This window comes from Rhinopithecus bieti, unplaced genomic scaffold, assembly GCF_001698545.2.
Source record: "Rhinopithecus bieti isolate Rb0 unplaced genomic scaffold, ASM169854v2 scaffold_3041, whole genome shotgun sequence".
Classification (NCBI taxonomy): domain Eukaryota; kingdom Metazoa; phylum Chordata; class Mammalia; order Primates; family Cercopithecidae; genus Rhinopithecus; species Rhinopithecus bieti.
In genome coordinates, this window is record NW_016804262.1 from 3,391,524 (window position 1) to 3,413,380 (window position 21,857).

The 21,857-nt window shown below is 36.7% G+C and overlaps 1 protein-coding gene across 1 annotated transcript in view; it reads left to right on the forward strand.

The window, feature by feature from the left end:
- Nucleotides 1–21,857, forward strand: part of PDE1A (phosphodiesterase 1A) — a 409,056-nt gene that overhangs the window by 343,499 nt on the left and 43,700 nt on the right. Inside the window, 3 exon segments of the mRNA XM_017867487.1 lie at nt 10,573–10,666; nt 13,079–13,199; nt 13,588–13,775. Coding sequence (XP_017722976.1) covers nt 10,573–10,666; nt 13,079–13,199; nt 13,588–13,775 — 403 coding nt within the window.

Consider the following 21,857-nt stretch of genomic DNA (forward strand, 5'->3'; position numbering starts at 1 on the left):
TTGAATATTGACCCCACTCTCTTCTGGCTTGTGGAGTTTCTGCGGAGAGATCCACTGTTAGTCTGATGGGCTTCCCTTTGTGCATAACCCGACTTTCTCTCTGGCTGCCCTTAACATTTTTTCCTTCATTTCGACTTTGGTGAATCTGATAATTATGTGTTTTGGAGTTGCTCTTCCTGAGGAGTATCTTTGTGGTGTTCTCTGTGTGTCCTAAATTTGAATGTTGGCCTGCCTCGCTAGGTTGCAGAAGTTCTCCTGTATAATAACCTGAAGAGTGTTTTCAACTTGGTTCCATTCTCCCCTTCACTTTCAGGTACACCAATCAGAAGTAGATTTGGTCTTTTCACATAGTCCCATAATTCTTGGAGGCTTTGTTCATTTCTTTTACTCTTTTTTCTCTAAACTTCTCACTTCATTTCATTCATTTGATCTTCAATCACTGATACCCTTTCTTCCACTTGATCAAACTGGCTACTGAACCTTGTGCATGTGTCATGTAGTTCTCCTGCTGTGGTTTTCAGCTCTATCCAGTCATTTAAGGACTTCTCTACACTGTTTATTCTAGTTAGCCATTTGTCTAATCTTTTTTCAAGGTTTTTAGCTTCTTTGCAATGTATTTGAACATCCTCCTTTAGCTCAGAGAAGTTTGTTATTACTGATCGTCTGAAGCCTTCTTCTTTCAACTTGTCAAAGTCATTCTCCATCCAGCTTTGTTCTGTTGCTGGCAAGGAGCTGCATTCCTTTGGAGGAGAAGAGACACTCTGATTTTTAGAATTTTCAGCTTTTCTGCTCTGGTTTCTCCCCATCTTTTTGGTTTTATCTACCTTTGGTCTTTGAAGATGGTGACATACAGATGGAGTTATGGTGTGGATGTCCTTTCTGTTTGTTAGTTTTCCTTTTAACAGTCAGGACCGTTAGCGGCAGGCCTGTTGAAGTTTGCTGGAGGTCCACTCCAGAGTCTGTTTGCCTGGATATCACCAGTGGAGGCTGCAGAACAGCAAATATTGCAGAATGGCAAATGTGCTGTCTGATGCTTCCTCTGGAAGCTTCGTCCCAGAGGGGCACCTGGCTGTATGCTGTGTCAGTTGGTCCCTACTGGGAGGTGTCTCCCATTTAGGCTACTCGGGGTTCACGGACCCCCTTGAGGAGGCAGTCTGTCCATTCTCAGATCTCAAACTCCGTGCTGGGAGAAGCACTACTCTCTTCAAAACTCAGTTGGAAATGCAGAAATCACCCATCTTCTGTGTCACTCACATTGGGAGCTGCAGACTGGAGCTGTTTCTATTCAGCCATTTTGGAACCTCCCCTAAAACTGCTGCAGAAACATGATCACCTACATAGAAAACCTCAAGAGACCTACAAAAGGCTACTAGAATTAATAAATGAGTTTATTAGTTGTAAAATCAATTGTGTTTCTGTATACAAGCTGCAAACATTTTGAAAATAAAATTTGAAAACAGTATACTTTGTAACAGCATAAAATAATAAAATATTCCCGGATACCTTTAATTAAATGTATATGAAACCTCCACACTGCAAACTACAAAATATTGTTGAGAGAAGTTTTAAGACCTATATAAATGGAGAGATATATTATGTTAATGACTGAAAGACTCAATGTTTCTAAGATGTCAATTCTTCCAAAATTTTAATAAATTTAGCATAATCTTTAGCAAAAATGTTAACAGGCTCATTTGTAGAAGTTGAAAGGCTGATTCTAAAATCTGTATAGAAATATAAGAGTCTAAGGCAGCCAAAACAATTTTGAAAAAGTTTAAAGAAGTTGGAGGACTTACACCTCCTCCTTACGTGAGTTAGTATAAAGCTACAGTGATCACAGCACTGTTATTGGCATAAGGCATAGGGATAGGCAAATAGATTATTAAAATAGAGGAGCGATTTCAGAAACAGGCTCACATATGTAAAGTCATTTGATCTTCTACAAAGGCAACAAAACAAGTACATGGGGAAAGGAAAGTCTTTCCACAAAAGGAAATGGAACAACAATTATTGAATATTTTGGAAGAAAAGGAAACTGGTCCCCTACCTACACCTTACACAAAAACTAATTGAAAATTAAGGGGTTTAACACAAAACTAAAATTATAAAGCTCTTAGAGGAAAACACAAGAGATCTCTCTAATCTTGGGGGTAGGTAAATATTTCTTAGAGAAGACACATAAAGCATTACCCATACAAGAAAAAAAAAATGAAGTGGAAGAAAGCAAAATTCAAAACTTCTGTTTTTCCAAAGGCACTATTAAGAAAATGCAAACCACAGACTGAGAGAAAATATTTGTACTACAAATATCTGTCCAAGGACTTGTGTCCACTTGTGTATAGAACTCCAACAAATCAATAGTAAAAAGAAAATCAGGTCAATTTGAACAGATACTTTATAAAAGCAAATCTACAAGTAGGTAATACATACATACAAGTATGCTCGTTGTCTTTACTTATCAAAGAATTGTAAATTAAACCATAATGAAATATCATATAGCCCCATGAGAATGACTAAAATTAAAATAATTGACAATGTAAAGTGTTGCCAAAAATGAGGAACAACTGGAGGTATTATACATACATCACAGGTGGGAGGATAAATTATTACAAACACTCTGGAAAACTACTGGACATCATCTACTGAAGTTAATATGAAGGGATATTTAATATCCCTTAGGACCCAACACTTTTACCCCTAGAAAAATTAGTGTTTATGCCCACTAAATGTCTTATATAGGAGTAGTCATCACAATACTATTTACAAAAACTCAATGCTAGAAACAGTCCAAATATTCATCAAAAATAGAAATGGCTAAAAAATAAAACATGGTGTAGTCATGCAATGGAATATCATGCAACAATAAAAAATAGACTAATGATACAAATGACAATAAATCTCAAAAGAGTACATACTGTAAATCAATTTATATGAAGTTCAAAAATTGGCAAAATTCATATATGGTGATAGAAATCAGAACAATAGGTACCTGTATGGGTTAGGATTCCTTGGATGAGGTTAAGGCAACTTTCTGGGGGTAATGGAAATGCTCTATATCTTAATTGAGTGTTATACAAGTGTTCCTGTTTATATGCTTCAGTTTGGCACACAAATTTCCCTTTAATTTTTTTTAAAAAGAGTATATCATAATGAAAGTAGCTCATCTCTGACTTAAAGAAGACCCGAAAATAATTACTGTGGAAAAAAACAAAACTAAAATCCCAGAGACTCTTGAAGATTACCATTAGATCTCCAAATAATATCATGATTTGTATTATCCTTTTGTTTTACTGATTTCAAAACAAAGAATACCCGACAGGATGATGAGATTAATGAATTCAATGAAATTGAGTTCAGATCTTTTGAAAGTTCACCAATTTCTGGATTTTAAAAGCAAATGACTTTCAAATCCCCTTCAGAAACATATGCAGCAAAACAGAAAATGTGGAGTTAAAGGTCAAAATAAGTAAGTTTGTACTGCCAACAAATTTTCAAGCTAAACAAGTTTTTCTTTATGAAACTTATGCTGAAATATGATATTGATTCCAACAGGTAAAATGTTTTCTTGCATTGAACTAAATATATCCCGTAGTACTCTTACTTATTCTTAGTCATACTGCATAATGTACAACTTTGGAGGTAAATAAGCAATGAACCTGAAATTCCTTGGTGTATGTATTGCTCTGATTTGACGTAAGATATTGAACTGTGTCTATATATCTATGCAGATGTCCTAGAAATTAGCAGGACTGCAGTGGTTCTTGTATGTTTTATTTTTGTTCATCCTCACATAGCCATCTGTAAAACTATCACTTTGTCAGACCCACAATACTGATGCCATTCTGCTATGCATTTAGCCAAGGTGATTGGGTTTTTCATCTCATACAATGAAAACAGCACTTTTAGAAAGCAATTTGCAAATATGTGTCTTCATTCCTTTGGAAGGTACTAAGAATCTAAATACTGTGTCTTAAATTCCACTGGCTGTGCTAGAGATTTTGAGGTAAATCAAAGGAGGTCTGTCCAGAACTCATCATGGCCCTCAGCTACAGTTTAAATGTAAACCATCTTGTGTTTCTTGTTAAAGACTGTATTTTATGTACATTGGTCAAACATAAGAAGCCTAATAATGTGAATTAGAGAGATAATTGGACTTGACTTCAGAAAACTCAAGGGTAAGCCCTAGCTTTTCTTTCTTCCAGGAGTGGGAGAGATGAGTTTTCCCCTTCCTGTCTCCATATACCTTCTTACCTTTTCACATCCTGCCTACTTCCCAGGATGACTGTGAAGAACAAAGTGATAGAACAAATGTAAGAGGGCTTCAAATGTGAGGAATTGGTGGTATTTGTTATCCTGCTAGTCTATTTTAAGCTTTATAGTTTTCCAAGGCAAAGTATCAGTATACTACACCATTGCTTATGAAGTATTTTGTTGTTTGATAGTTAATGCTGATTTTCTAAAGATCTGGGTGCAATTTAAAAGCACATTTCCAACACAATCATCAGTTTAAAAAGTAGCCAATTAAGAGAAGTATTTTCCTTTTTGCTCTGCAGAATGTAATGCTAGACTTGCAATTCCTCCTATTGGTTTTGAACAAAATTAGAGCCTGGATAGAAATTCAAAAAATCAGAAAAGTAGCAAAGGAAAGAGCTGATTTTTAGAATTTTCCAAGAGCAACCTTTCAAGAAAGGTTCATGTGTGCCTGTGTGTGTGTGTGTGTGTGTGAATATTTCAGAAAAATGCAGATAAATTTTGTGATGTGTTAACTTCTAAATAATTTTCTTATTAGTTTGTCTACCAAGCTCATTTTATTTAACAAATGGATTCAAAGAGACACTAAGAAATTTTTAAATGCTGTATATTTCTGGAAGACAAGCTATTTGTATTATTCTTAAAAATCCTATCAGCATTATCTCATTCTTTAGTGGTACTACTTTAGTTTCACCCTCTAAAGCCATGGGAAACTAGCCAGAGATCAGAATTGTATCCAGAATTTGCATTCTTGAGAAACACTGATTTCTGACTCTTGAATAAGCCACTAATGGTAAAAGGCAGTAGAGCAGGTTCTCATTTCCAAGGCATTTTTGCAACAAGCCTGTGATATTTATCAATATGATTAATGTCTCCTCGAGTTTTCACGCAGATCAACATGGTTGCCTCTACTGACAGTAATGGGTAGATTTGGAGGATGCTGCATTTATTTTAACTATGACTGATATAAGAGAGAGATCAGAGGTGAACATACTAGCCAAAAAAAAAAAGAATCATTAGTAAAAGAAGACAGGTTTTTGCTTTGTATTCTCCTCTTGAACACACATGTCAGGTTGGCGAGATAAGAAGTCAATGCAGTTAATTTTTTTACAAAAATAGTCGCTTCCATCAAAATGTGTTTGTATTTTAAACTAAATAACAATAACTACCTGTGTTTTCCCTTCCACTAGTTGTTTTGTGACACATGAAAAAAATATATATTTGAACAAAATCTGCATTTATTAATCATTATTACTTTGTTAGCCAAGAAGAAAAATATAATTGGAAATGCAAGTTATTTGGAAGGAAAGGTCAAAATGTTTATTTTACCTTGAATTGTATACAGTCAGGCCTCTCTATTTTTAAATGTTGCTAGAAGTAGTATAGAGTGTGTTATTTCAAAATAAATTTCATTTTCCATAGTGATACAAATGTATTTAGTTAGTCCATTCTCAGCCAAGAATCTGGTTTTTTAAAAAAATCATAAACATAACCCCTAAAATTGCAGAAATGAAAAGAACTGTAGCTATGAGCCAAGATAACTTTAAATGTAAAAAAGGTTTTAGTTTCAAAAGCCATAAAAGTACTGTAAACACCGATTACACCAGGGGTTCTAATATTCCATAAAATATTTATAACGCTCACAGAAATACAGTTATATCAGATCAATATTTTACTGAAATTGAATGTATTAGTTGCTGTAATTATTAAACACTTAAATGTTTTTCGTGGTGTTCTTCGAATTTAGAAAGGCCCATTTATAGAAGAAGTAAAGAAGGGTAGAGGGCCTAAATTCCTTAAGTTTTCCAAATAAGGCTAAATTAATGCATCCTTCTCTCCTCTCCCAAACAAATTCTTCTATAGAGCAAGAGGTCTCTCAGATTTCACCCTCAGCTGTAGAGTCTCCGAAGGCTGTCCTTAGGAAGAGTGTCTCCTAAGCCCCTGTCCCTGTGGTCAGGGGCTTCCTGCATATTTGTTATTGACGTTGCTTGTTTCTCTTATACTGAAGTTTCAATGAAGAGTTTTCTCAAGATTTCTGTACTTTGCCCTGTCTTATCTTCTTCATTAAAACAAAACAAAACTGGCCAGGCACAGTGACTCATGCCTGTAATCCCAGCACTTTGGGAGGCTGAGGCGGATGGATCACAAGGTCAGGAGTTCAAGACCAACCTGGCCAATATGGTGAAACCCTGTCTCTACTAAAAATACAAAAATTAGCCAGGCGCAGTGGCAGGTGCCTGTAGTCCCATCTACTCGGGAGGCTGAGGCAGGAGAATCGCTTGAATCCAGGAGGCAGAGGTTGCAGTGAGCCGAGATCATGCCACTGTACTTCAGCCTGGGTGACAGAGTGAGACTTCTCTCAAGAAAAAAACAAAACTATAGAAATTTTTTTGGTTTCAGAGAAATGCAAACAACAACAACAACAACAAAAAGGTGCTGTTATGTCATTGGATTTCATACCTTATTAATGGCTGTCAGAGCACTTTACAACAGTAGGAAAGCATTTAAAAACAATTGCTAGTTCTCCCTTATAGACTTTCAGAGAAGAAACTTGAAGGATCTCCAGGGAATTGTAAAGACAGGTACAAGTTGTGGGGCCTGAGAACCTCAGGCTGCCTTGAGTTTCCATTTCAATGGGGCCACTTTTTCTACTTCCTCCTCCTTTTAAAAGTGTATTTTGGCCCCCTGAAGGCAGCATCCTCAAATGACACCAAAACCTCCAAGAAAAATATAAACTCTTCTTTCACAATGCTTATTGCGATGACCTCTGCTTTTACCTTGATGGAAAATAAATATTCCCTGTCCTGGGACAGAATGAGGAAATTATAAAGGTGGCCAAATCTATATTCAGAGATTCTAACATTCTCTTTATACAGAGTTCTAGTTCCTTCATAGTTTACCTACAGGGCCCCCTACTAATCCTGCACTCATGGCCTTTATTCACCCTAAAGGGTAAATAACACTTTGAAATATTTATAAATAAATTAAATAATTAATGTACTTTAGCATTCAGTGTGCTTTGACAGTGAAAATTTAATATTCTAAATTAATTGTGGGGTACAGGAAGCAAATAGAATATAAAACCCCTTGCTCCATCTGTAGGAATGTCATCCCTGCATGTAACTGTCAAATGCCTAAGTCCTATAGGAAAAATGTTGCCATTCAACATTCTATAAAATTTAACTCAAGAAAGTGGCCGGGCACAGTGGCTCACACTAGTAATCCCAGCACTCTGGGAGGCCAAGGCAGGTGGATTACCTGAGGTCAGGAGTTCGAGACTACCCTAGCCAACATGGTGAAACCCCATCTCTGCTAAAAATACAAAAAATTAGCTCAGCATGGTGGCAGGCGCCTGTAATCCCAGCTATTCGGGTGGCTAAGGTAGGAGAATTGCTTGTACCTGGGAGGCAGAGGTTACAGTGAACCGAGGTTGCACCATTGCACTCCAACCTGGGCAACAAGAGTGAAACTCTGTCTCAAAAAAATAAAAAAATTAAAAAAAAGAAAGTAAATTATCATAATGCCTTTCTCAGGCCAAAGTTACCATTTGGGGGCCAAAGAGCTTGTACCAAAGAGTATAAAAATACATCTATTATATTTGTGTTCTTAAATTACCAGATAGCAGCATCTTAACTAAAGAAAAAACAACAACAGCAAACAAAAAAACAAACAAAAGTTAAATGTAGCTTAGCTGCATTTAATAGATACAGTCTTATAATATTTAGGGTTGTGCAAAAGTAATTGTGGTTTTTGCAATTTTAATTGCAAAAGACACAGCTGACTGTATCTTCTGACTCTAAGACTACTGACAATTTTAATTGCAAAAACCACAATTACCTTTGCACCAACCTAACAAATATACACAAGAATAAAATGCAGTTGTATGTGCATATATTATATAAGCATCTCTAATATCAGGTTCCCAAAAGCCTATCAGTAGCTTTGTTCCTATTTTATTTCATCAGTAGTAATATTAGTATTTATATTTTAACATAAATGATTGATGACATTATTCTTGCACCTTATCCTCAACATGTCAGAAACCAAATCCATAATAGTATTAAATCTTTCCCCCACCCAGATGATCTGGTTTCCATTAGTGGCACCAACAGACCCCTTCCTCCTTTCCATTCACACTGGAAGCCAATGAGTCATCCTCAACTCACCCCAAGTCATGTCTCATACTGCAGACAAACCAATCTTTCAAAAGTGGAAATCCTTTATTGTCAATTCCTTGCTAGAAAAAAAGAGGGCAAAAAAGCTGATGCCTCTTTATTACATGCTAAATTAAGCACACTTCAATTTCCTGTGTTTTAAAACTATTCATTAGACATTAGACATCATAGTATATTAGACATCATAAATACCTTTAATTTGTACATATTGCATTCATATTGTTCCTATTATAAATTATGTTGTTTTTTTTGTTTGTTTTTTTCTTTTTCTTTTTGAGTTGGAGTCTTGCTCTGTCACCCAGGCTGGAGTGCAGTGGTGCGATCTTGGCTCACTGCAACCTCCACTTCCTGGGTTCAAGCAATTCTCCTGCCTCAGCCTCCTGAGTAGCTGGGACTACAAACACATGCCACCACACCCAGGTAATTTTTGTATTTTTAGTAGAGACAGTGTTTCACCATGTTGGCCAGGATGGTCTCAATCTCCTGACTTCGTGTTCCACCTGCCTTGGCTTCCCAAAGTGCTGAGATTACAGGTGTGAGGCACCACACCTGACCTAAATTATGTTTCTTATTAGCTAAACTTAATGACTACTAAGTGGCAGGCACTGTCTTTATGCTTCATATAATCTTAGATAACCTCAGGATAGATACTATTATATCTATTATATTTTATCCCTAAAACAAGTAAATCAAGATCACAAAATTAGGTAACAGATAAGGAGAATTCATTTCAGCAAAGGTTGTGCTATGTCTGAAGTGATAGCAATAACCCCTAGAACAGCAGCGACTCAGCTGACTATATCTTCTGACTCTAAGACTAGTGGCATTAATAATTCCCTTCCGTCTGTCCTTTAACCTGAGTATAAATAACAATTTCACATGGAATTAGTGTTGTCATTATCCAGAGGAATTAGGGGAGTTACTAGCAGAGGTCACAGAAATTCTTATTCCTTATAGTTTCTCTGAGTTATGACATAGTGAAATGTTCCTGTTTGTAACTAATTTTCCTATTTCTTTGATGGCCATATCTAGAGTTTCCCCAACAATTCTGATTCCAGACTCTCTGCCTATAACTCTTATTCAAAGGCATGGTTTAGGGGAACTGCTCTAGAAGATAGTCTCAAAAAATTGTAAAGCTACATGTTGACATGACATTGTAAAGATTAGGATAGAAAGATATTAATGGAAACAGAGTGAAAGGAAACCGTGGGTCCTTAGGTATTTTATCCTAAGTTATGGACTTATGATGCAAGGCTGGTGTTGCTCATGAAGGTATATAGCCAATAAATTAGGAGAAAATAGAACCTAAAACGTTCTTTCAAATGGCCAGGCAATTGAGATGAACAAGAACAAGGAAGTATCCTCTCCTCTTTCTTTCATTAGCACATCTCCTTTAATGCAAAAGGAAAGAACCAAGGTTTAATAAACCTTGTGATAGTAAAGGTTTGACAAGAACAGCAACCTTTGTTTTAGATGAAAATTTAATTACTTCTCTTGAAGTAAAACCCAAATATAAATGGAATTCTTTAACATATGTGCTCAATCTATTTTAGATGAGATCAAATAATAAAAAAATTGATATTTCAATTTTCACTGAGGAGAAAATATTAAAATAAGTTTAGGCACACTGAATGTAAGAATGTTGAAGAAATTCATTATATGTTGTGGAAGATTTAATAAAACTTGGTTAATGAATAGAAAGGTGTTTCAAATCGTATACTTTTAATTTTGAAAAACAGTTCTGTCACAAAATTTTGATACTAAAGGTCTCTTGATATACTTGGCATAAATAAATTAACTTGGATGGTTAATTAAATGTCAGATAACACACTAAGATGGCTAAGTATTTTATGGTGACTTTGGAAAATTCCAAAAGCAAAAGTTTGTCTCTTAAAAGTCAAGGGATTGTAATGCCAAAGCAAAGTCTCCAGGTCCTGAAAACATTCATCATTTTTCTCCTTGCAAAATGTCTCCAAAAGGAGACCATCCAAGAAAAATTATATAAACTTGAACTATAGCTTTTGTTTTCATAAATAAGACAAAAGTATTCCTAATTAAGAAATGAAAGATGTGAATTTTCTAGGCTTTATATCTTAGGTTGCTCATTATTTTAGCTTCTCCAACCCAAGTCTATATTAATGTGCTTTTCTTTCTCCAGGGAGATAAAGAAGCTGAATTAGGGCTTCCCTTTTCCCCACTTTGTGATCGGAAGTCAACCATGGTGGCCCAGTCACAAATAGGTAATACTGATGATTTGTGGTGGTGGAAAGTGAGTGTGTGCTTGTCAGTTTTCAAATGTGTAAACCATGTTGTTCAAAGGGGTAACTTCCATGAAAACCTCACTCCATATTCACGACACATTTGATTTTTAAATGGATCTATATGGTGCTGAATAAGAATTATTGAAGCATTTTCACAAAATGAATTCAATAAAGTAACAGTAAATGTAATTGTTATCATGGTTCTAATCCTTTTACAAAATATAACACTGTCTTGTGTGGGAGACTATTTTATGTTGTTTTATTGCTGATTCCTGTTTTCCGTAATTTAATTCTTTAGATAGAGGTCAACTCAATGAAAATATTAGTGCACTTGTTCTATCACTAAGTTTCCGTGGTATGCTTAATATAGTAGTGCACATTTCATTTGGAAAAATTTTTTCTCATGATGTGAATAGATTAACCAACAACAGGAAATTTGCAAAATGATAATGCTCCCAACCACATTCATTCTTATCATCTGTATTTGGGTTGGGGACTTCAAGTCCAGTTCATTATTAAAACATATTATTGCTGTGTTGCATGACTCAAATACTTGTAATAATTATTCGCTGAGCCAGCATTTTTGTTACTGAACAATATGATCAATAAACACAAGGATCACTTCTTACCTGTGTAGTTATGCTGCGGCACCACCCATCACAAAGCTTTGGGGCAGTCAGCTGTCGGAAAGCTGCGTGCTCCGACCTTTTCCCCTTCCCATAACACAGGTGCCTATTCTTGCTTAGTAAGTGTAAATGTGGCAGGCTAAGGACCTGATTTGGCAAGCTAAGAATGGAAGTTTCTGAGGCTTGTTGCTGTAATATAAATTGCAGCCATGTTAGTAAAAGTGATGCTCCAGTTGACAGTCTACACATCTCAGGCATTTAAGAACATAGACAGAACTGTCCGGAAGCAGTGGCTCACGCCTGTATTCCCAGAACTTTGGGAGGCTGAGGCAGGTGGATCACGAGTCAGGAAATTGAGACCATCCTGACTAACAGGGTGAAACCCCATCTCTACAAAAAAATACAAAAGATTAGCCGGGCGTGGTGGTACGCGCCTGTAATCCCAGCTACTCAGGAGGTTGAGGCAGGAGAATCACTTGAACCCAGGAGGCAGAGGTTGCAGTTAGCCGAGATCGCGCCACTGCACTCCAGCCTGGGCGACAGAGTGAGACTCCTTCTCACCAAAAAAAAAAAAAAAAAAAAAAAAAAAAAAAAAAAAAAAAAAGAACATAGAACTTAAAATAGTACCCTGGGTGGTCAGTTAACACTGATTTAACATAAAGGCATCCATTAAAACTATTGAAGCTTTATTAAATTAAAAATGTGTCTTATTATACACTATAAGTAATCCAGTTACTTGAAATGTGAATTACTTTTATCCAAGCATCGGATGGACAATCTTTAAATGTGCATACTGTATAGGACATTATCCACTTAAAAAGCCCCCCTCCAGCTATTCTTCTTTATTCAGGTGGTAGTCCATTGCTCTCAGATATGTTTCCAACAATAAATTCTTGACTTGAGGCACCCACAGCTGTCCTGGGATCTGGGATATTGTCATGTACACAGACGTTAGAATAGGTTGTTGTCTCCTCCTCTGCCTAAACACGGGATGGAAGATGCTTCCAGAGGACAATGCCCTTTTCTGTGTGTGTCATTTTCTATCTTGATGAGTACTTTAAATGTGAAAGTCTTCACTCAATGCTGACATCTCAAAGTGGTGGGATTAATGCTGTCTCCCAGAGATGTTACTTTTCTCTTCACTGATTTGACAGAACACACCCACATGCTGTGAACTAACACTTTACATCCAGAGAATAATAAACAGCAATTTGAAATATTAACACACTGGCAGAAAGCTCTGACTGATATAGTAAGAAACAAAAAGTAATTGTCGTCCTGTTACCTGAGAAAAACCTTCAATTATTTAATTTCTTTGGAGCTTAGATATGATTTCTTGTTAATAAATAATGAAATCCAAAATGTACATGATGTGCTTTCAAAAAGGATAATGATCCTTGTTGTTAAGAGGAAACTATAGTCACTATCATTGGATCTAAATTTATTGTTAGCAATAGTGTATTATTTAAGGCTGAATAGTAAATAGAAAAGTCAATATACTTGAGTTAACAAGCTTAAATTGCGTCACTTCCATGACTTCAAGTACCATTTTATAGAGCAGTTGAACCCCATCTCTAAAGATTGTTATTAGATTAAAACAATACAAAGGGTAAGCAGAACCAATATTTTAGTTGATACTCGCTATCCCAGGATTGTCAGAGGCTCTTCATTATTTCTGATTTCAGAATTCAGGAAATTGTAACACTTGAATTTCTCTCTCTCTCTCTCTCTCTCTCTCTCTCTCTCTCCATTTTGGCTTTTGTAGGTTTCATCGATTTCATAGTAGAGCCAACATTTTCTCTTCTGACAGACTCAACAGAGAAAATTGTTATTCCTCTTATAGAGGAAGCCTCAAAAGCCGAAACGTCTTCCTATGTGGCAAGCGGGTATGATATTTTCTTTTTTGCATCACTTTTCATCTTTGTGATGTTTAGTAACCTTTTCCTTAATGATTATCTATATTTCTCACATCTAGGCAGAGAATTCTCACATGAATTATTAGGGAGTATTGCCACCTAGTGGCTTTATATTATAGTGCATCTGCCTTTGAGAACTGAAGTTTAATACACAAAATATAAAATACTAAGGTGTGTACTAAGGAGAATCCAGTGTGGGGTGGGAGAGAAAGGAGGTGAGCAGCTGCCACGTGCTCAGAACTTGTACTGAGCATCTACTACCCTGCTTTTCTAGTCGGTTTTGTAAAGGTTTTCAGGTTTTCCTCGTTCACTCCATATCCTGATGGTGTTTTTTGGTTTGTTTGGTTGTTACTGTTAGCTCAACCACCATTGTGGGGTTACACATTGCTGATGCACTAAGACGACCAAATGCAAAAGGTTCCATGAGCGATGGGTCCTATTCCCCAGACTACTCCCTTGCAGCAGTGGACCTGAAGAGCTTCAAGAACAACCTGGTGGACATCATTCAGCAGAACAAAGAGAGGTGGAAAGAGTTAGCTGCACAAGGTAGTGTTGTTTATGAGGCTTTACTGCCATCTCTCTCTGTCTTCACTTCTCTAAGAGTTTGAATTATTTCTTCTAGATTTCTTCTCCTATAGAATGTGTAAGACCTTGATGGCATTTGGAATTTGGCTACTCTTTGATTATGCATGAGAAAGTTGGCTCATTTATCAGATAAAAAGAGGTTCTGGTTTGTGCCACATGGGCTGCAGATATGTGCGTCAGTGGGTGGTGGCAAACTAGATACTGAAAGATGAGATAATGAAATGGTGACAAAACTTTGTGGTACAATATAGACTCCTGTGCTTTCGTAGAGGTGCTTTCCAGCCTGGATTTTACTTGGCAAGTGGCTTTTGTGTTGCATTAAAGGTGTTATCACTTCATGTCAGAGACTTAGGTGTGTTTTTTTCTGTTTCACTAAGTTGCTTTTTTGACTCAGAATTTTGACAAGAATTGGGGAAATCGTTAGTAATCAACCACCACAGAAATCGAATGGGAAGGTAGCTCTAGTTATTTCTGACATATTAGCTGCTTCAAATTAATTAGTCCATTTAGTAGGTTTGTAAGTCGGTATCCAAACAGTTATTATCTTTCGTGCAGGAATTAGCTTTTATATCCAGATCTGGCCCCTGCCTCTTCTCACACTCATTCCCACAGCTCCATCTCCCTCATAAACTACACTCCCTGCACAATGGCCTCTTGGAAGTTTAAAATACTCCAGGGTCTTTGTAGTTATTTTTTCAGCCAGAAATTTTTTTCCTTGTGCTTTTTGCAGCTTTAAGATACTCAGGAATAAACTTATTTTTCTTAAAATGGATAATATAACATCAAAATAGAGTGTTAAATCATATTTATAGTCAGAAGAACACAATATTGAAAAGTTTTCAATTATTCCAAAAGTCAACCATAAATATAACATGTTTCCAGTGAAAATTCCAATATATTTTTCATGGAATTTAACAAATTGATCCTAAAATCTATATAGTATTGCAAATAGCTAAGAATAGTCAAGACAATCCTGAAGGATAATAAAGGAGGAGCACTTGCCGTATATCAAAATTTACTCTTATACTGAAGTAATAAAGTCAGTGTGACTGTGATACAGAGATAATAAGATGGGCCTCAGGAACAGATCAGAGAGCCAGAAATAACACATTAATTTCTGCAGAACTTGACAGATGACAGATGCACACATTCATATATTCAATATTTTATATATTCTCACATATTTGACATTATGATGTTCTTCATTTCTTCCTGTGTGTCTGAACTACTATTTGCTGTCATTTCTCTTCACACTGGAGTATTTCCTTAACTATTTTCTTATAACACAGTTATGCTGACAATTAGATTTTCTTAGTCTGGGAATGTCTGTATCTTACTTTTATTTATGAATAATTTTACTTGATTTAGAATTGTTGAATGATTTTTTTTTTTCTGTTAGCACTTTCAATGTGTCATTCTATTGCCTCTGGCTTCCATAGTTTCTGATACAATGTTGGCCAAAAATAGATTGTATTGTTGCTTCCTTGTATGTACTGAGTCTTATTTTTTTCTTTCTGTTTTCTAGACTTTATTTTGACTTTCAGCAATTCGATGATGATATATCTAGGTTTTTTTTTTTTCAATATTCTACTTAGTGTTCATTGAGCTTCTTAAATCTATACATTAATAATTTGCATCAAATTTGGGAAGCTTTCTGCCATTTTGTTCAATGTTTTCTTCTGCCTCTTTTCTCTGTTCTCTCATTCTGAAGATCCTGTTATGCATAACTTAGGATTCTGGAAATTGTCCCGGATGCTCTGGATCTCTGTGAATTTCTTTAATTGTCCTTCCTTCCTTCCTTCCTTCCTTCCTTCCTTCCTTCCTTCCTTCCTTCCTTTCTTCCTTCTTTCCTTCCTTCCTTCCTTCCTTCCTTCTTCATTCATTTTTGATTGGCTGTTTTCTAATGATTTATCTTCAAGTTTACTGTTTCTTTCTCTGCCACCTCAATCCTACTGTTGATTTCACTGAATTAACTTTTTATCTCAGCTACTTTTTTTCAATTTTATTATTTTCATTTGCTTATTTTTTATAATGGCTGTTTCTCTGTTGATATTTTATATTTTCATTCATTATTAGCATATTTTCCTTTAATTCTTCAAAATTATTTTCTTTAATTTTAAAAACATATTTAAAAAACTTGTCTTGAATTTTTTGAGATCAATTTTAAAGCTGACTATAAATGGCCTCTCTATGGCTCTCTAATTTCTAGGATTTTTCTATGAAATCCTGCTGGTTTACCATTTACCCCAACTTGCACCCCAACCTTGGGCTGGCAAAGCTTGGGACTTTTCCCATCTAGTCTAAGCAGATTCACCATTTTATGTTCAAGAAACCAGAATTACTTGCGTCTTTCCCATTCCAAGTTGATTCTACCACATCTGGCAGGAAGGTTGGCTTTTGCTTCTATTCCCATGTCAGAGTTGGAGAGGAAGATGGAGGAGTGGGAGTAACTTCAGGCAGGGAGGTCACAGGCTCCTGCTATTTTTACCTGAATGTCCAAGAATATTTCAAGAATAAACGTTTCTCAAATTATTATGTCCCTTTGATTGATTTCCAGAGTCATTGAACAGTTGTTTTTATTAATGCTGTCCAGTTTTATACTCTTTTTTTAAGAAGAGAAAATACTCGACTTCTTTACATCACTATAGCAGGAAGTCTTCCTCTTCACCATAGGTTTTAAGAGAATTAAATGAATTTATTAATATAATTTGCTTAGAAGTGTCTAGAGTACTAAGTGCTATATGAGTTTGCTGTTATTACTATAACTATTATTTATTATGTTTCTGCCATGTGTTCTAGAAATAAGGGTTATAGGGCTACTATATAGTAACTAGGGGTCTCCCTAATGCTGAATTCTAAATCCAGCAAAACTATTCAGAAATAAAGACAATTAAAGACATTACCAGATTAAGAAAATTGAATTACTATGGAAATTGGGGATACTTTCTGTATAATAAGCCGGTAAGGAAAAGCTTCACTGAGGAAGAAATAATTTAAATAAATACACAACAGAGGTTAGAAAGAGAACCATAGAGAGGTCTGGGAGGGTTGGGGGGGGTAACAAATTTTTAAACAAAGGGACTGGCTAGCACATTATCTAGGAGACTGAGCTTGCCTGACATGCCAGAAACAATAAGAAGGGCAGTGAAGCAGGAAGAAACTGAACAAGTAGGAATAATGTAGGCAATGTGATGGGTGGGCAATGTGGTGCCTGACCTTTGGTTTTGGCCCAAGAAAGACAGGAAACCAAATGTAGAGTTTTGAGGGAAAAAAGTTGATTGATATGAACTGAGGTTTCAAAAGGATTACTCTGCTACAGAATGGAAAATATTCTTTTGTTTGAGTAGTAAAAATAGAAACAAGGAGATCAGAAAGAAGGCTGTTTTTCATAACCCAGGAGAAGCATGGGAGCTTAGACCAGGTAGTAATAATGGTTGAGAGGGTGTATAATTTCTGGATACATAAAGACTGTGGCTTAAACCAGTATGCATGAGAAGGAGGGTAAGCAAAAAGAGATTGGATTCTGGATATCCAGGTATTTTGAAAGCTGAACTGATAGGATTTGTTATCAGATTAGATGTAGGAAACAAAGTAAAGAGAAGAATCAAGAATGATGCCAGGTTTTTTGGTTTTCTTACACATTATTTGTATATAGGTAAAATTATATAATCATTTCATGGAACAATTTGGCACTCTGTAGGAAATTTAAAGATGCATATGCATCTTTACTTCTTGACAATTTTACCTCTGTATCTTTACCCCAGAGAGACTTTTGTGCATATGCCTCAAAGATATGTCTAAAATATTCATAGCAGCATTGTTCATGAGTGCAAAATAAAGTGGAAAAAACAGTAAAATTGATTTATAAACTATAGTATGTACATATTATGAAACAGCATAAAACTGTTAAAATTTAACTAATCACCAACAGGAATGAAGGACACAGTGTTGCACAAAATAAGCAAATTGCTGGGCTTTAGTAGACGGTTTTCCTCTGACAGTGCGAAGGAGTCTGGGAGGTTTGGACTAAGCAAAATTCACCACAATGCAGCAAAGCAGCTGTACCCAGCCTGCTTCTCTAGGTTCCTCCTCACTGGGTGGGGCATCTCTGCAGGAAATCCAGCAGCTCCAGTCAGGGGCTTACAGACAGGACTCTCAATTCCCTGGGACAGAGCACCTGAGGGGAGAGGAGAGTGCAGTTGCAGGTTCCGCGGATTTAATCTTTCCTGTCTGCCGGCTCTGAAGAGAGAAGCTGACCCTAACAAGGGCGACTGTCTCAGCACAGTGCACCAGCTCTCCTAACGGACAGACTGCTTCCTCAAGCAGGTTCCTGACCTTGTGCCTCTTGACTGGGAGAGACCTCCCAACAGAGGTCAACAGACACCTCATCTAGGAGAGCTGAAGCTTCCAGAGGAAGAAGCAGACAGCAATCTTTGATGTTCTGCAACCTCCATTGGTGACAGGGTCTGGAGTGGACCCCCATCAAACTGCAGCAGACCTGCAGAAGAGTGATCTAACTGTTAGAAGAAAAAACTAACAAACAGAAAGCAACAATAACAAAAGCATCAACAAAAAAGACCTCCCACAAAACCCCATCCAAAGGTTATCAGCGTCAAAGATCAAAGGTAGACAAATCCATGAAGATGAGGAAGAAACAGTAAAAAAAGGCTGAAAATTCCAAAGGCCAGAATGCCTCTTCCCCTCCAAATGATTGTGACACTGCTCCAGCAAGGACACAGAACTGGACAGAGTATGAGATGGATTAATTGACAGAAGTAGGCTTCAGAAGATGGGTAATAACAAACTCTGCTGAGCTAAAGGAGTATGTTCTAACCCAATACAAAGAAGCTAAGAACCTTGATAAAAGGATACAGAAGCTGCTAACTAGAATAACCAGTTTAGAGAGGAACATAAATGACCTGATGGAGATGAAAAACACAGCACAGGAACATCGTGAAGCACACACAATTATCAATAGCTGAATAAATCAAGCAGAAGAAAGGATATCAGAGTTTGAAGATCATCTTGCTGAAATAAGGCATGCAGACAAGATTAGAGAAAAACTAATGAAAAGCAATGAACAAAACCTCTGAGAAATGTGGGACTAGGTGAAGAGACTGAAGCTGTGATTGATTGGAGTACCTGAAAGAGACTGGGAGAATGGAATCAAGTTGGAAAACACACTTCAGGATATTATCCAGGAGAATTTCCCCAACCTAGCAAGACGGGCCAACATTCAAATTCAGGAAATACAGAGAACACCACTAAGATACTCCATGAGAAGATCAACGCCAGGGCACATATTTATCAGATTCTCCCAGGTTGAAATGTAGGAAAAAATGTTAAGGACAGCCAGAGAAAAAGGTCAGGTCACCTATAAAAGGAAGCTCATCAGACTAACAGCAGATCTCTCAGCAGAAATCCTACAAGTCAGAAGAAAGTGGGAGCAATATACAATATTCAATATTCAGCAGTCTTAAAGATAAGAATTTTTCAACCCAGAATTTCATATCCAGTCAAATGAAGATTCACAAGAGAAGGAAAAGTAAAATCCTTTGCAGACAAGCAAATACTAACGGATTTCACCACCACGAGGCCTCCCTTGCAAGAGCTCCTGAAGGGAAGCACTAAATATAGAAAGGAAAAACCAGTATCAGGCACTGCAAAAACACACCAAAATATAAAGACCAATGACAGTAGGAAGAAACTACATCAACTAGTGTGCAAAATAACCAGCTAGTATCATGGTGACAGAATCAAATTCACATATAACAATATCAACCTTAAATGTAAATGGGCCAAATGCCCCAATTAAAAGACAAAGACTGGCAAATTGGATAAAGAATCAAGACTCAATGGTATGCTGTATTCAGGAGATCCATCTCATGTGCAGAGACACACATAACCTCAAAATAAAGGAATGGAGGAAAATTCACCAAGCAAAAGAAAGCAGGGGTTGCAATCCTAGTCTCTGATAAAATAGACTTGAGGGCTGACGCAGTGGCTTACACCTGTAATCCCAGCACTTTGGGAGGCTGAGGCAGGTGGGTCACAAGGTCAGGAGATGGAGACCATCCTGGTCAACATGGTGAAACCCCATCTCTACTAAAAATACAAAAATTAGCTGGGCATGGTGGCGTGCGCCTGTAATCCCAGCTACTCAGGAGGTTGAGGCAGGAGAATCACTTGAACCTGGGAGGCGGAGCTTGCAATGAGCCAAGATTGAGGCTGCACTCCAGCCTGGTGACAGAGCAAGACTCCACCTCAAGAAAGAAAATAAAAAAAAGGAAAACAGACTGGAAACCAACAAAGATCATAAAAGACAAAGAAGGGCATTACATAATGGTAAAGGGATCAATTCAACAAGAAGAGCTAACTTTCCTAAATATATATGAACCCAATACAGGAGCACCCAGATCACAAAACAAGTTCTTAGAGACCTATAAAGACACTTAGATTCCCGCACAATAATAGTGGGAGACTTTAACAGCCCACTGTCAATATTAGACAGTTCAATGAGACAAAATTAACAAGGATATTCAGGACTTGAACTCAGCTCTGGATCAAGTGGACATAATAGACATCTACCAAACTTTCCACCACAAATCAACAGAATATACATTCTTCTCAGTATTCTAAAATTGACCACACAATTGGAAGTAAAACACTCCTCAGCAAATGCAAAAGAACTTAAATAATACCAAACAGTCTCTTGGACCACAGTGGTATCAAATTAGAACTCAGGATTAAGAAAATCACACAGAACCACAAAACTACATGGAAATTGAACAACCTGCTCCTGAATGACTCCTGGGTAAATAATGAAATTAAGGCAGAAATCAAGAAGTTCTTTGAAACCAATGAGAATGAAGAAACAATGTACCAGAATCTCTGGGACACAGCTAAAACCATATTAAGAGGGAAATTTATAGCACAAAATGCCCACATCAGAAAGCTGGAAAGATCTCAAATCAACGCCCTAATATCACAATTAAAAGAACTAGGAAAGCAAGAGCAATCAATTCAAAAGCTAGCAGAAGTCAAGAAATAACTAAGATCAGAGCAGAACTGAAGGAGATAGAACATGAAAACCCATCAAAACACAATGAATCCAGGAGCTGCTTTTTCAAAAAAATTAAGAAAATAGGTAGACTGCTGGCTAGACTAATATGGAAGAAAAGAGAGAAGAACGACATAGACACGATAAAAGATGATAAAGGGATATAACCACTGATCCCACAGAAATACACACTACCATCAGAGAATACTATAAACACCTCTGTGCAAACAAACTAGAAGAAATTGATAAATTTCTGGACACATATACTCTCCCAAAAGTTAACCAGGAAGACTCGAAATCCTTGAACAGACCAATAACAAGTTTTGAAATTGAGGCAGTAATTAATAGCCTACCAATGAGAAAAAGCCCAGGACCAGATGAATTCACAGCCAAATTCTACCAGGGGTACAAAGAGGAGCAGGTACCATTCCTTCTGAAACTATTCCAAACAATTGAAAAGCAGGGAATCCTCCCTAACTCATTTTATGAGGCCAGCATCATCCTATTACTAAAACCTGGCAGAGACACAACAAAACAAAGAAAATTTCAGTTGAATATTCCTGATGAACATCAATGCAAAAATCCTCAATAAAATACTGGCAAACTGAATCCAGCAGCACTTCAAAGAGCTTATCCACAATGATCAAGTCAGCTTTGATGCAATAAACATAATCCATCACATAAACAGAACCAATGACAAAAACCACATGATTGTCTCAATAGATGCAGAAAGGCCTTTTATAAAATTCAGCATCCCTTCATGTTAAAAAACTCTCAATAAATTAGGTTTGGTGGAACATGTTTCAAAATAATAAGAGCTATTTATGACAAACCCACAGCCAATATCATATTGAAGAAGCAAAAGCTGGAACCATTCCCTTTGAAAACTGGCACAAGACAAAGATGCCCTCTCCCACCACTCCTATTCAACGTAGTACTGGAAGTTCTGGCCAGGGCAATCAGGCAAGAGAAAGAAATAAAGT